At 39.5% G+C, this 17,017-nt stretch overlaps 1 protein-coding gene across 1 annotated transcript in view; it reads right to left on the bottom strand.

Moving 5' to 3' along the window:
* Nucleotides 1-17,017, bottom strand: part of PITPNC1 (phosphatidylinositol transfer protein cytoplasmic 1) — a 218,309-nt gene continuing 201,292 nt past the window's right edge. Inside the window, exon 8 of the mRNA XM_081028442.1 lies at nucleotides 1-4,446. Coding sequence (XP_080884568.1) covers nucleotides 4,130-4,446 — 317 coding nt within the window. The 3' untranslated portion in view covers nucleotides 1-4,129. The remainder of the gene's footprint in view (nucleotides 4,447-17,017) is intronic.

Consider the following 17,017-nt stretch of genomic DNA (forward strand, 5'->3'; position numbering starts at 1 on the left):
AAGATTGCTTTGTACTTTATTTACAACAGAATGTAAGAAAAAGTAAGTTAACAGTAATAAATAACTGGGGAAAAAACACAAAACAGCCATAAAATGACACAGAACAATGGCATGTGTGAGGGTCAACTTTTGTTTGCTTTGCTTGTAATCTGGAACACTGTGCAACCCCAAACTTGGTCCTTTCGCTGTGGCAGTGGTATACTGACTGAAACTGAAGGGAGACTTGCAATTCAACAGACATGCTTTCAATTAAAAAAACCCAAAGAACACCAAGAGGCTTATCGTAAAGCATTTGTTAACAACAAAATTACAATTAATAATGCATCTGGGAAGTTCTCAACATATTCACATTTTCTTATTGCACTAAACTCCTGCAAAGCTGAAGCACTTACATTTCAAATACAAACAGATTGTTTGGAAGGTAGAACACAGAAGAACCTGTTATGTGTGGCCTCCCCAGGCCAACGCTGTGCTATTGTATAGCAGTTCAGTTTCAGCAAGAATGTGTACTTTTAAAGAGTCTATCCATGAACAGTTAGTTGCTGGACAGACATTAAAAAAAAATTTTCAGTAATTATGGCTCAGATGGCAGACGGTCCACTAGCCTACTGAGTCAGATGACCCATCAGAAAGGGACTAAAACTGTTTAGAGAATTGTTGTCTATTGGATTATCTGAGTACATTATATGTAAATTGTACTCTGCCCTTTCTGAAGAGTAAAATTCCTATTGACCTAAACCACTGACCTTGCTGTCTCTGAGCCATCAGGAGATGCTAAGGAAAGGAGAATTTAAAAATACACATAAATATATCAGCCTTGAAATGATTTCTTGAGAAATGTCAGAATCTATTCTCTTAGGTCACTAACTTTATTAGCGTCTCGAAAGAAAACCACATAATTACTTTTGGGGGTATTGTGTTTTTTAAGTGTCTGCGTTCCATTCCCACAACTGCGCTCCTTAGAGATTTATTTTCACAACCAAGTACATGGTTACCAAATACCTGCAGATAAATTAAAACCATTTCCCACCTACACAGATGCAAAACCATGAGAAGGGTTTATAAATTAACTCACCAATGAATGCCTATTGTGTCAGTTATAACGGTGGTCACTGAAAAATGTCATAGCCTTCTGTTTTCAAGCTTTTTCTTTGCTTTGTGACAGCCCAAAAGTAGAAAAATGAAATGGTCTTCAGAGCTAACTTCTGACAAAGTTTATGGGGTAAAAACACTGAGACCCTCTTATCCTGGGAAAACACAGTCCAAGCGGCAAGGCTGTACGACAGTCAACGAAAAGCACATGGACATTTTGCATCAGAAATTCACCCAAAGTAAAAAAATTGACAGCCATTTAGATGGTCTTCACTACCATCAGAGATGAAGATGGTGTGCAAGTATGTGTTGTTCTATGGGTTATTTAATTTGGCTACCAGATTAACCGGTGGTTGGTCTGATTCACCATACTATATTTATATATATAGGTATATCTATACAGGTATAATACAATTTTGGTGAATGAAGTTGAAGGTTTCCACATTGCAGACGGAGGCACTGAGTTAAAGATTCTATTTTCCCCCAAACATGCTTAATAAATTCAAGTTTCTGGTAGTTTTTTCTTCTAAGTTTCCATCATGCAGCCATTTAATGTCCATCCTTATAGGAATTATACACGCTTTATATACACATTCATTGCAGGCTGTACCCCACAATAACAAATTCATGTATGGAGAATGTAAAATGACACTTGAAAATCAAGATAGATAAAACATTGAAGTTATTTACACTTGTGACGACTGGATTAAGTAAGCAAAGTAGCTAAGCACCCTCCCCCATTTATTAAATGCACGCAAACCACAGGGAGACAGAAAACTGAACATATTTTAAGAACACACATTTGATGGCTAAAAATCACACTATCACCAGCAGTTTGTAATTGATGTCTGTGGTATTGTGCTGGCTAAGAGAGAAAGAAAACTCACAGAAGGAAATAAAAAATTAGCTTTCCAAAGCATACAGAATTGTTGACCTTGATAGCGGAAGCTACTTTACAAAAAGGGAAAACAGCAGTGGTATATGAATGGAAAAAAGAGGTGTCAGATGTGTTAACAACCCGCACAAAATAAATCCGTTCTATGCGCAAATAATGATCCCACCCCATCCGGATTTCAGCTTGCAAATCAATGGTAAGCAAATATACACATTATCACTGTCTTCTGAAAATAGAATTTTGCTTTCTAAAGCCAAACATTCTCATTGAGCAAGTACTACTGTGTGGAGAGGGAGCGTTGAGAAGTCCAAGGGGTTTAATAAAAGTTAAGTTTTCCCACAAGCAAAAATCATGCACCATACCATGCAAAGATGTCTTATAACAAGGCTATCATTCTTAGGGAAGAGATGCAGTTGGTTTAGCTATTGGCAAGTGGGTATCCTTGAGTTCTGGGTTTATTTTTTGAGCTAAATGCCAACCTGTACATAAAGAAATGATCTTGACAGTTTGACGTATGATTTCCACTTGGTGCTGGGCTCACGGGGCGGGGGCCTGCACCTTGGGAGAATTTGTCAACTTGAAAGACACTATGCACAGTGCTGAGCACTGAGAGAGAAGCAGGCAGGGTCCACTGGCTGAGAGGCTGAGAGAGGAGAATACCTCCTTGGTCTACCTTGTTTGCTTTGGAATCTGTTTGGGGAAGGTCCCTTTCCTGAGGTTGGAGGTTAAGGTCAGGAAGGCTAGCTGGGGGCTTAGAATTGCCCAATTACCTTGTTCTCTCCCTCTCTTGGAGGACAAAAGTAAATGCTAGATTCTGCTTCCCTTCCTTCTGCGTTTAAAGGCAGTGAGGTGCGAAGGTGGCAGATTTTTCTTTCTGTCATTTGGGTGAATGATCTTGCCTGTTGTCAACCTTGATTCTAATCTTGCATTACCAGTACTCGAAGAAAAGAAAGTTAGAGGGGCATATTTTATCACTCCTCTTCTTTACAAATTCTATTCATTCTCTCCTCCTACTTGACAGTATTTCCTCGACTTCTGTGACATTCCCAATATTTGGATTTCAAGAAAGGAGAGAACGACAGTCTTTTCTAAGGTCTAGTGAAGGGCATTCTGTTCCAAGAAATCTGGATGTTATTAAAAATAAAACCCGGAGGGGGATGGGAGACCACTTTCTTTTTCAGGGTTTCCAAACCAGACATTCTGACAGTGTACAAAATCCAGTTAGTTTACTCTACATCCTTGAACTTCTTTAAATGGGCAAATAGTCACTGAATTCTACTCAATTAATTGCAAATTCTGAGAATTTTAATGGATGATGGAAGCTGAAAAGTTAAGGTTTGTTGGTACCTGTAGAGAAAAAAGATATTTGCCTCACCTCGGCCTCTTGGTTCCTAACCCAACTCTTCCAAAATCAGTCAGTTAAGGTCACATTCATCCATGCAATTCTTAAGATTTCTGAGGCCCTGAGGGCATCAAGGGGAAAGTTATTAAAAGACAGAAACAAGTGGAGTCTTTATTAAATTCTGTGAAAGGTATAAATATGTTATCATTAATTGCACATGGAACCTCTTTAGGTTGATAATTAAAATTTTCAAAAAATTTAAAGTGTTAATTAGGCCCCAAATCCTGAGTCAGATTACCCAAAACAGGAATCTTAGTAACTACTGGTATTCAAGTATCAGTGATGAGCAGTTCAAAATTTAACAATTAGGGATGTTACGCCTGAGAGTATTTTTGAGCATTTCAGGTTTCATGGAAGGAAAGAAACTGACTTCACCATTTTACCACACATTGTAACCCACTGGTGCAAAGTTTTCACTCATTTACCCTTGACGTCCATACCAACCTCATCAAATGCCCAATAACAAGGCTACCTCCCTGGTTTCCAGCTGTGGCTACAGAAGATTGATTCCTTCTGTCCTTTGCATCTTACGTCTTACATTTAATATGACACTGTGTGGCATACCTAGGGAATCATATTATATGTGAAATTACTTAACCACATGCACACTCAGAGATCGAAGGAACATGTTTGAGTGACAAAGCAGTCTTTTTCTATATTAGAAGATTCTAAAAAAAAAAACAAAAAACCAACCCCCCCCAAAACGAAAATATAAAACCCCATGAAATATTCATAGGAAGTTACTCTGATTTGGGCCGACATGGCTTATCTGAAGAGTGGACACCAGGTAAATTCAGGGTAGCTCTTTTCTCAGGGTCTGGAAGCGTGAGAGTTTCTGGGGCCGATTTTTTCCGGGGCCGATCTTTGGGAACCGACAGAAATTCTGGGGCGTCTGTGTAGAGAGGTGTGGATGGGGCGCTAGAAGGCGCACTACGCACTGAAGAAGGCAGCAGGGGAATGCTCGAGATAGAAATTGCAGGTGGGAAAACGCCAATTTTCTTGTTGGTGGCTTCCTGAGTGGCTCGTTCGAATTCTCGGACTTCATCCATTGTCATGTCTTCAAAGAAAAGAAAACATAGAAAGAAAAATGAGCAGCGATTTAGAAGAGATGCACATGGAGTCATCACTGTGCCTGTTTTAAAGGACCTATGGGAGCCCTGTGATAAAGGGGCCCCTCCAGATTATAAACCCAAATGATCGTTGACATGTTAAGCCCTGAATTCGTTCTTTACACTGAGGCAAACCTCTGAAAAAATAGTCCAAGATTTCCCAAAACACTCTTCAGTGAGTATTTGAAGTATTCTGAATAGAAACGGTTTGGGAGAGTACAGATGAGGGAGGGAGGGAGACAGAATGTGTGTCACCGGTATGGTGTGGTATAAGGAACTATTATTAGACCTGGCCATCTTTTCTATAAAGGGAAATAATTAAAGTAATGAATGGCCCCCAAATGATGTATATTACTGTCTTTCAGATTAGGAAAGCACAATATACCCTTATAGGGTAAATAGGCAAATCAACTTCTCCACATGCTACCCTTTTATTCAATAAATATATTTTTTTGTATGCTAGGGGTTACCTGTTTCCTAACTGTATATCCATCCTGAGATTGTTTAGATATCGTGTTTTAATTAATTCAGCTTAAAAAACAAGACAATGAAAACAATAAACCCTGCTAATTATCCTCAAACCCAAAACAAGACAAAACAAAAACAAACCATTTCTCAAGGAAACATAAAGGAATAGAGAACAAAGGGAGAAGATAATTTAATGAGTGAGAATTTTATTTAAAAGGAAAAAAAGCATTATTTGTCATTCAAGAAACCAATTCAGTGATGCCTCATTTAACAGGCATTGTCACATGACGCAGACGTCCCAAATACCGGAAACTTTCTTAAATGAGAAAATAAAAAATCTTTTAAATGTTAATCTTTCCATAATGTATTTAATGTATTAGATACACTTTCAAACTTTCAAACAAAATATATCACTGCGCTTTAATTCTGTGACAACTTCTTTTTCAGGGTCTATTTGCTTTTTGTAGTTTGATATTTCTTCTCTCATTCTCAGGAACTCTATTATTACTACTACTACTACTACTACTACTACTACTACTATTACTACTACGATTATTACTATTGTTAAGGTTACGACTAATTATTCTCAGTCTAATTATTCCTGGTATCCTTTGCTGCTTTTATATGCTGGTCATGGGGAAACAGTTAACTAGGCTTAACTGTATTAGAAAAAACACCAAATGAAGGCCTAAGAGCTTGGCCTTGAGTAAAAGGTGACATCTGCTGCCCATGGATTTTCTATATCTGTTTTAGGTTCCCAGACACCCATCTTTCATCCTTAAACTTAGCATCTGAAACTTCCCTAGATGATACTGCATAAATTAGCATGAAACAACACAGCTACTTTGGAAATATGAACTATGGAATGAATACTCATAAGATGGTATTAATCATTAGGGGAGATAAAGGTATGCATATTATTTTAGGTCATATCATAACATATGAGCAAACCAGAAATATTAAAAAAAATCCTTAAGAGGATTTCCTGGAAACAATTATTAAAGTTTTCTGAAAGGGAAAGGTTTTACAAAGGAAATAAAAAAGTATGGCTGTGTTGATGTAATATAGAATTCAGAATATAACACGAAAATTATAACTGCAAACGGCCCACTTTTTAAAAAATACTAAGACTATTAAACAAGCTAAGAAATGAGATTAAGTTTTCTTAAAAAGAGCTCTTTCAAAATAACACTGAGACTCTCAGAAACATTTCAGCAAATTGGAGTATGTTTCTGCTATAATAAATGGATGTCATCTTGGAGAAAAATCAGGTTTTCTAAACAAGTGTCTGAATGTAGTGCTTTCCTCCACACATCCAGCAGGGAGCAGAGATCACCCAAAGTATAGAATTTAGATTTTACACTCCCTCCCAGAGTCTCTTAGACGTTCCCATCCTTGAAGGCACTGAAACTGCTCAATTGAAAAGGAGATTATTTCCTTATTGCCGTGTTCATGGATGTTAATTTTGCATGATTTCAATCTCATTTGTCCCTGCTCGGGTTGATTATATTTTATTGAGCATCCATGCAGTTTTATTTGTAATGGACAGCAGCCCCTTGATTTCAACTGGTTTTCATTATGATAGAGAAGGAAGACAATGGAAAAAACAAATGATCTTCAATTTGATGGGATTCCACAGAATAAGGAAAATGTTGTAAGCTTCAAAACAACAACTCTGTGTAACTTCTGGGGAGATAAACATCTCTTTGGCTGAAGTCATGGAAACGCCTGTGAGTTGCAGTCAGAGAGCACACAGGCTTTCCCATGGGGAGAACCATTCCAGGTATCACCATCTAACTGGTCAACTGACCTTCTAACACTAATAATCACAGTAAAATGAAAAGAAAACCAAGCAAACAGACTTGAGCTGGAAGCCCTGAAAACTAGAATGAGACAAAGCACTGTGCTTTGTATATTTTGGACATGTGGAGTCTCCCCACTGCCTTTGGCTTCCTTTGTCGGCTCATACTTATAGTGAGTGAGCAGCTTTCAGAGAATGGCTGACAGGGAACTGGTATCTAACATTCCTAAAAGATAAGGTAATTGAAAGGGATGAAAATTCCAGGGCAGTTCCCTTAAGGAGCATCTCTAACTTGAGAACAGGGAGAGTGGAAGGGGGAAGTCCTATGGGACTTGGTCTGCACATAGCATCACCTCGGCTGTCTTGTCAGAACCGTTTTCTGCAAATCCAATCACTGCATGCAAAATGGGGCGGAAGAGTTAGGGCCATTTCAACCTCAAGGGCAGTCACATGCATCCAACAGCAGCACAGGAGACTTGCAGGGCATATTCCAAAGACATGCTCTGAAAAACCTAACTAAAAATTTCCAAGGGCAACCAAAAGGTCTTCACAACTCCAAAGCATCCATTTACAACAAAAGCCATCTCTCAATTTTCTTTAACTACATCATCAAGTTCTTAAAACTCGAATATGTGTTATTCTGGGCCATGAGCTAACAGACCTGTGGGCTCAAGGTGGCTCTCAAAGAGATCACAGCTCTGGCCAAAGATACATATAAGTGACTTAGTGATTAATTCTTTGTCACCTGTATCTCCTCTTCATTAGCACGAATGACTGCAATATATTTAAAATACTGGCACACACTGTACAGTCATCTCTCAATTTCCAATGTGCCACTAAATAACCCGAGGCTCTCTGGGGCTTGTCCTAAGTTCCGGGCTAGCTCTGATTCGGTCCCAGCTCACCACACCTTAACTGTGCAGCCAGGGTGTATATGCGCAGCCACATCTGGACATTAACCTAGTAAAAAGGAACTGATTGGGTAAAACAGCTATAAAGAGCCGAAGAAACCATTTCAAAGCAAATGTGAAAAAAACCTAAAATACCAGATGGCCCTGACTCCTCCCCTTGAACAAATAACTTAGTGTTGACTATGTTTTAAAAAGTTAGAAGCATGATGTCCTAGTTTTCATGTGACATCCTCTTTGCCCCCCACCCCCCTTCTCTTATGGTGCAGGCTGTTCACGGGGACCACAAAATGTTTCTATTCTCCATGTTCTTGGTTTTATGACCAAAAACAACCAGCGAGTCAGGCGCCTTTAAACAATCGAAATGTCTGGAAGCAAGAGGTGACACTGTCCTATTCAGATCCAGCTCATGCTCTTCACCAACAGCCTCTGACAACACGTCTTTGTGGAAGAAGTTTGCGAATTGAGCGTTCGCAGTATTTCAAAGATCAGTTTATGTGTAAGTTTGGTAAAGGGTGGGCAACATGTTTTAAAAATTCTACATACACTTGTTTGGGCATGGCTCTCTATGTCATCCACAGTGGAGGAATGCTGATTGCAAACTTTTATGTTGGTTTGTTCATGCATGTTTTTCTCGTATTCCCGAACATCATCCATTGTCATATCTGAAAGAAGGTCAAGACGTTGGCAACTTCCGTTATTAAATGCAAACTTTCAATGGGGGGGGGGCGCTTTAGGGGAGGACGGTAGCTTAGCAGAAGCCAAAGAAAGGTTTAAAAAAGCAGGGGATCCACTAACTTTATGAAGAGTAAATCATAAAGTTAGTTACACCAGCCAAAGGGGGAGTGAGTACAAGGAAGTGAAGTCAGAATAGTCTTAGAACAGAGAAGAGTGGAAATTATTTAGCGGTCTCTTGTGAAGTGAGCTAAGTGGGTAGAGTATTAGCACGTGGGCAGTGCCATAGCCTGAGATCTCCTAAGCAGAGTTAGAAGATCCCTTCAAGGACAGGCTCAGCTTTGTTTGGTTTAATACTTACCTTCCAAATACCTTTCCAAATAGATTCTTTACATCAGTGCATTCATCAACAGAAAGGACACTTTCATTGCTATTATAGAAGACATGACGTAGAAGGCAGAGAAAGGATGTTTGCTGGTGCAAGTGAGATTTGGTGCAATGCTCATCCACGTGTATTTTTGCACAGAATACTTGGTGTCAGAGAGTGCAGGCCTACCCTAAACTTCAAGTCTAGCCTAACAGCTTGAAGATGGCTGGCACTACTTCCACCCACACTGATCTATAAATAAAATGGCATATGACATTATGATTTTGGGCTTGAGTCTGCAATTTTTCAGTATTTCAGGATAATGATCTGTTAATCCAGTGGTTCTCAACGGGGGACAATTTTGTGACATTTTTGGTTGTCACAACTGGGTGAGGGTGCTACTGGTCTCTAATGGGTAGAGGCCAGGGACGCTGTGAAACATCCCACAATGCACAGGACCATCCAACAGCCTCCAACAAGGAATTATGTGGTCCAAAATGTCATGGTGCTGGGGTTGAGAAAACCTGTCTTACCCCAATTGATAAAATTTTAAGGAACCCATCCATCTTCAGTATGTGAAAAGCATAAACATGACAGTCTCATTTTAAATACTTTTGTTGTTTTATCCCCTACTTCCAGCCTACTCTTTGTTGTTTTTGTTTTTTACTACATTTTATCAAAAATTTTCCTAGATGGGGATTCTTCTGTTGCTCTCATGGCAGAATTTAACTTCATGCTTCATTACAATAAAGGAACGCTGAGCAATTGGTTAACTGACCAGCCTGTGCACTAGATTATTAATTATCTTGGTAGGGATTTAGAGTGGGTATTCACAGCTGGAATTGTTCCTTAGGTATTTTCTGCATCATGTGATTTGGTGTCTTTTTATATCAGTCTATGTGTGTCATGTGAGAGTCTCTTCATTCCCAAAGGGCAGACTTGCCAGAAGTTTATGATTTGATTCACTGTGGTCTGGGGCCAAGATGGAGAGCAGCTCGAAATCCAGGCCTGAGCTATGTTATTTAACTGAACCCCCTACCCCGAAACTGTCAATCGAGAATGCTGTCCATAGCAATGTAAGTATCAAGAAGGCTAAGCAGCAGTCTGGCCAAGCAAAGAGCATGCTTTTCTTTTAGAAAATCGAGGTGACTGGAAGCAATAAAGAGATGCTGCTTTGTGATTAGAACAAATGCACTTTAGTTAACAATAATAACACATTCTTTCAATACAATCACTTTAATTTCAGTGGCTGGTTATCAAAAATTTCTTAAACACTAATACACCTGATACTGAAGTCATCTTAAACTAAAAGTTTAAAAATTTAAATTTCTCTATACAAATGTTCATTAGATACTCCTCCTCTCTCCCCCATGGCATGACAGCAATTTGGAAAACAAAAACAAAGGCATTTCAGTTTCTTTGTTCTACTGAATCCCAACAGAAATCATTCTTTATCTTTAATTAGCTCAATGTTAAGAGAGGGGCTGAAACTGTGCGACTGTGTACTTTCAAAGATATATAATTTTATGGATGTGAAGAAGGATTTAATAACAAAGGTACTCATTAGTGCCTTGTTCATAAGAGTGAAAAATTGAAAACAACCCAGGGGACTGATAATACTATGCAACCATTAAAAATGATGTAGAAGCATATTTAACACTATAGAGACACGTCCTTGGTATATTGTTAAATAAAAAAGAGGAGGTAGAAAAATTGTACACATTATATGAAATCATTTTTGTCAGAAAAGCATTATGGACATTTTAAAAAGACTGAAAGCATACATTTCAAAATGTTGACAGTGATTTTTTCGAGGGATTGGAATTATAGGTAATTTTCATTTTCTTCTTTTTTGCTTATCTATATATTCTCCACATTTTCTACATCAAATATGTACTACTTGTGTAAGAAAGAAAAAAATAATTTAAAAATTCAGTATTTGAGGTCATTAGAAGATGGACACCATCAGTCTGGAACTGGTAAGAAGACAAACTTTTTCTAGAATGTCAGCCTAGTCTAGAAATATAACCCTCCTCCTTTTAAATTAAGAGTTGAGCAACAAAGTTTCAGAAAATTTCACCTAATAGGAAAAAAAATCTCCTAATCAGACCGGGTAAGTTAAGAATGAACAGTCCTAGTAAAGTGGTTCTCTGAAAGATAATTTGGTCTCTGCTGAGGCACAGGGAAAGTATGTTTGCCTGAATCCTGAACTATCCCCACATACCCTACATGCTTACGGAAATGATATAAACATTTTCAATATTCCTCAGTCATTTATGGAAAGCCTAATCAAGAGAAAATGTCCCTGTCCAGGTTGTCCGGTGAAATGCATTACGTCTTGTATCCGCCAAGCATATTACCTCAGAATCTATATATGAATCCGTTTTTTTAGTTAAATTCAATTACGTGCCCAATGATGGATTATCCTTTCAGAGATGATGCATTTTTATTACTGATTGATTTCCAATGATCAGAACCTAATAATTTAGGCTCAGATCTCTTTGTTTTCAGCCAACAAGGGCTTATGTGTATCAGAGAAACTCTTAATGAAAGAAACACGATGTCAATTATTTTGCAAGTAAACTGGTAATCACCCCTTAATTTATAGATTTAAAAGGTCGCAATTTACTTTTCTTAAGGTTTCTTAAATAAAGGCTCTTAAAACAGGTAACACTGGGCTAAACTGCCTGATTTTAGAGAATATTGGAACTAGAGTGGTATTTCTTCCAAGAAAGGTCCGTCCTATTTGACAAAGACACTGGGCTATCAGAGGGGGCCTGACAGAACAGCACTGGGAAGGAAGTAGTGTGGAGGTGTAAGTGCCTCCCCATTACACTTCAGTGGAATAAGATTTCCTTTCTTCACCTGCTTGCTAGGCCATTTCTTTCCTTCACGTTCTCACCCTCCTTTAGGTGAGGGCAGAGCGATCCCCATCCATCTCCTATCCCAGCATGTAGAGGTCCCACGGAATGGAGCCTGAGTAGAGCCTTTTCCTCGCCAGATGATTGGGCTGAGACTGGAACCTCCTCCTCTACCAGCTTTGTCAAAGGAGCTCTGGACTAGGGGATTTGGCAAGTGAGGAATCTTCTTCGGATTTCCTAAACCATGAACTAAAGGCACTCATTAAAGAGCAAATATACCTCAACTTAGGAGTCTGGCTTCGTCCACTTCAAGCGTTTTCTACTTTTCAAATTAAAAAAAAAAAAATCTGGGTTTTAAATATTATTGTTGAATCACTCAAGTAATGCATCAATTATGTTCCACAGAAATAATGCAAATAGTATTGGATATATAGAGAAAGAGTTTAATTTTTTTCAATCCTACTGCTTCTGTTAATTACCTCTGAGATTACTACTGCCTGCCAGATTTTTTCCTATGAATTCACATGTATGTTACCACACACACAGTCTCATTTATTTTTACACTATGGAATCATACTATACTACACTATACACACTATACATATTGTTCTGGCTTGTTTAGCCCACCGATGGAAAATGTACATATTTCCATACCAATACATAAGAAGAACTGCTTTATTCTTTTTAATGGTTATATACAATATTCATAGTATGCGTGTATCATTACTTACTTGACTATATTCCTGTTAATGGACATTTATACTGAGACTAATATTTAGCTTTTTTCAACAACACTACACTGAATAGCTTTGTACGTGTATACATGTGTAGGATGAGTTACATGTGTAGTATTCCTTAAGAATAAATTTCTACAAGGGGAATTGCTGGGTCATAGGTTACTTGTACTTATCATTTTTATAAAAACCATTAATTTGTTCTTTTACCTATCCGAAACTGAATATTGTCACTTGCTTCAATTTTTGCTATCAGATGGGCAAATGTTGTATCTTCCTGCTGCTTCCATTATATTTCTCGGGATTCGTAGTGAGGTTATTGGCCATTGGTATTTCTTCTCCTGTTTACCTATTCATGTACTTTACCTTTTTTCTATCGAGTTGTTGGGTTTTTGGTTGATAGGACCTCTACATACATTATACACAGTAGTCCTCTGTTGGCTACATATATTGCAAGTAGCTTCTCCTAGTCTTTCAACTTTGTGGTGGCAATTTTCTTACGATCAGTTTAGTTTAAGGAAGGCAGGTTGATTTCACAGGAAATGGAGGCAAGATCATATATTTTAATGCCCTTTGGGATAGAAGTCAGTTGAACATACAGAGAAACTACAAATGCCGAGGAATAGAATGTCTGCAAGCAAGAATTTTGTACTGCATACTTGCAGCAGTTAAATATATATATATATATATATATATGTATATGTATATATATATTTTTAAGGAGGGCACAGCTCACAGTGGCCCATGTGGGGATTGAACTGGAAACCTTAGTGTTATTAGCACCACGCTCTAACCACGCTCTAACCAATTGAACAACCCGGTTACCCCTAAACATTTTTTTAAAAGAGTCTTATAACTCTAATTGAATAGCCTGTCTGATGGCACATTATGTTTTATTTTCTCTCCACTTCCAGGCTCCTCAGGCTAAATAGAAGTAATTTTTTTCTTACATTAAGTCAAAATGGAAAACTTGACCAAGTGGCTGGGCTGGGGTCGCGGGGAGGCTCCAGCAAAATGGTGGCTATCCTTTGGGTAGTACATTTTTTAACTTTTAAAAATGATTATAAATTCAATACATGCTTGTTACAAAGAGCTTAGGGTGGCTACACTTTCTTCTATTGAAAGTAGCCAATCCTCAAGGCTTGGTACATACTCTTTCCATGTAATTCAGACCACTAAGATCCAGAATTGTAATCTACAGTTGTGATATTTTCCTACAGTTCTTAATTTGGGGAAGGGGAGGGCCGTCATGGACCCCTTTGAAAATCTGATGGAAAGTTATGGGTTTTTACTCCAGAGAAACGAACATGATCACACACATAAAATGCTGTATAAGAGCCATGCCACTCATGTTCATATTTCAGGAAACCTGAGGCCGTTGGAAAATGCTGGCTTGGTGAACTCGACCGCTAATGCTAGTCCCAAAGCAGTCCTTTTTCTCCACCTTGAGCTCGCTTCATCATTGTTAGGCCTGCTCTAGGGAGCCCAGAATGATAGCTAAGTCATGTTCGTGAGGTAGATTCATCTATACCAGCCAGAACTACACCCCATACGTTTTTGGAAGGATCAGGATTTCAAAGATGTACATGAGGTTCTACTCAATCACAGCCTCCCTCTGGCAACCCCGTGTTCCTCTCTCAAAATACTGTCAGGCTGTGAAGCAAAACCATGCTTTTGTGAAGCTGGGCTGCCTATTTTTATCCACCTCCCCTCTCCCCCATCTTCTGAAATGTGCTGTTGTTGCTTCTCTGATTAGTGTTCCAGTCATGCAGGAGAGACCCAAGGCTCGTGGACAAAGACCAATCAAAGCTTTGAAAGACAAACTCATCTCCTCCAACAGTGGAAATGGTTCTACTTTACCATGAACATGAACCGAATAACATCTGTTTAGGGAAATAGTTATGTGACAGCAAAATGCCAAAACTCAGAAAAGATACAAAATTAAAATCCTTGGGTAAGAAAACATCGTCATCATCTACAATGTCCCTTTCTTTGGGGGACTCTTAACTAAGCACTGGAGGTGGTGAGCCTATTTAGGGAGAAAAACATACAGGCCTGCCATTGCGTAAGGGGTACAGTTTGTACGCAGTAGGAACACACAGCCTGGAAGGTGAATGGGGCTAAAATTCAGCCCTAAGCCAAAAGCACCTGCTGAGTCTGCCTAGGGGGCGCCTTTTTCTAATTCTCAAAAGGCAGCAGAGAATGGGCCCCAAAGACACCTACCATTCTTTAGTCGAACCTGTTTATGCTGAATTAAACTGTCCTTCCTTGTAATCTAATCTGCTTTACAGCCCATGCTGTAAGCCAGATGGCTTTAAACCTCAGCGAGCATCAGAATCATCGGAAGACTTGTTAAAACACAGAGTGTGGCCCGCACCTCAAGGCATCTGATTCAGTAGGTTTGAGGCGGGGCAGGACAATCTGAATTTCAGGCAAGTAACCAGGGGATGCCTGGTGCCGGAATTTCACTTTGAGAACCAGGCTATACGCGATTGGCAAGAGTTGTTTTTTTCCAAACTTTGGACCTTTTCCATATTTACTAGTAAGAGCCTTACTGAACCTAAAATAAGGTACTCAAAACTGAAGGGCTATCCTGGTAGATATTTGGCTTCAGTAACACCCATTTACCTGAAAGGCCCACAGTCTCCAGCGTAACCTGGAATAACAGGCTGAGAAGACACTCTGTGGGCAGGCCCATTTCCGTTCATTTGATTTGAGTGTCTGCATCTGTGTAATGAAGGAGCCACTGTTTTCCTGGCAAGCAGCTCGGCTGGGGGATGATGCCAGCAGCAATTTACATGAAATGGATGTGGTGGTTCTCAGCCCCCTTGCTGCAAGAAAAGGCTGCTTGTTTTGCTTGGGGCTAGGACTGTGTATACAAGGGGTGGAGACCTTCTCTGGGGAGTACAAGGCACCCTGACCATCTGTATCCACTAAACCACATGCTGTTTTTCTGCACTCAGATACAGAAAAGGCTTTCTGTCAATAGACTCTTTGAGTTGTTTCCCTCTCCACCTAACCCATCCAAAGTAAATAGGTAGGTGTTCTCCTCTGAAAGGTCCTTAGGACCGGAGACCGGTTAGTTTCCTTTGATGCATTACTCTAGCTTTGGGCCTATGTAATAGTCTGAGATTTTTCCTTTTTATTTATTTTTATTTTTTTTTGGACTAAACTTCTTTAAGTTTCTTCTTTCTCCCTCTCGCCCCCTGGCTTGCTTGAGATAAAGAATAGACTCCATCCTCTCTACCCTAGTAGTTCACTTATTAGATACCCACCTATATTTTTTCCTTTTCTATATCCTGCCTCTACCCAAATCCTTTTTGCTGATTAACAAGCTTGCAGTGTTTTGTCCTCTTAATGAGGACCTGGCTACCCTGTTTGATGCTGCACTTTCTAAAAAGCCTCCTCTGGCATTCTGACACTAGAGAAAAATCTACTGAAGTGCCCTGTGTCTTCTTGGTCCTCAACGTGGCAGGCTTGTGGCCCTGCAGGTCCCTGTTCACTTGCCAAACTTCTAATGAGTTTGAGCCTATCATTTTTTGAATATCCCTTTGATATTGTCTTAGTGTTGATGGTAAGGAAACCATGAGCTTGGAGGAGTCCAAGTTGAGACAGACCAGTAGCTCTTAACCTTTTTTGGGGTCTGTGCTCCCTCTAAAAATCTGAGGAAAGCTCCCCAGAAAAAAACAACCAGAAAGATTGGTTTTAGGGGAAGTCGTCACCAGAGACTTTCCCTCCATGTACCCCAGGAAAGACAACCACACACAGACAAGTCTTAGGGAAACAATGGGGTGAGCCAGCGCACTTCCTGGGGTTGTGTGACAAGAAAGGACAATCTTTCAAAAGAATCTCTTCCAGAAGTTTGCATTTGGGCAAACCCAGGAAGATGCATTTGCTCTTCAGAAGATGCTGATCTGGGAAAACTGTAAAACAGTACAAAATAAAAAGCCCCACAGAACCATGTTTTTCTAAAGTGTGGTTCAGAAACAGCTAACAACTAATCACCATGGCTGTCTTGACCCATTCAGTCCATGTATCTTTTCACTTTATATTCCATACCTTCTGCTCAGAAGAGGAAGGGAAGTGGTGGAACAACGACAGAAAAGCACCCACATACCATCTAGGTTATACTCAGAACCAATTCCGTGTGACTGAGGAAGAGGTCAAGGAGAAGGGCGTTTCACTGGCTAATCAGATGGAACCCAAGCCTCCAATGGGGTGTGTTTGTTTCTAATTCTAGTAGAGGACACTGGCCTCTGAGGACTGACCCTGGGAATGGAGAGGACTTACGCAGACGAAACAACAGTGCTCAGGATTTGGGAAGGGAGGATGAAGCAAACCCTGTCCTCATTGACTGGGAATGTGCAGAACTTGTGTAACTCTTCCAAAATCATGTAAACCAAACCAAACCAACACAAATAGGCCAGAACAACAGCGTCAGGATACAGAGGCACCTATACGGCCCAGCACTTAAATTCTTGCAGAACCCTTGTTTTTGGTAAGAGAGGGTTTCAAGTGATCTCCGAATCAAAGGACAGCTTTTACTTGATCTAATGCTTCAGACGGCTTTGATCTTGAAGTCTGATTCAAATTAGGATGAGTTAGAAACCCATCCAACAGAGAATTCTGGAGTCCTGTGTCTCACGTACGCAAGCATCAAGCATACTGAGGTTCTACGTAGTCCATAGCTAAGTACTGTAGTTGT

This window comes from Rhinolophus hipposideros (genome assembly GCF_964194185.1).
Source record: "Rhinolophus hipposideros genome assembly, chromosome: 20".
Taxonomy (NCBI): Eukaryota; Metazoa; Chordata; class Mammalia; order Chiroptera; family Rhinolophidae; genus Rhinolophus; species Rhinolophus hipposideros.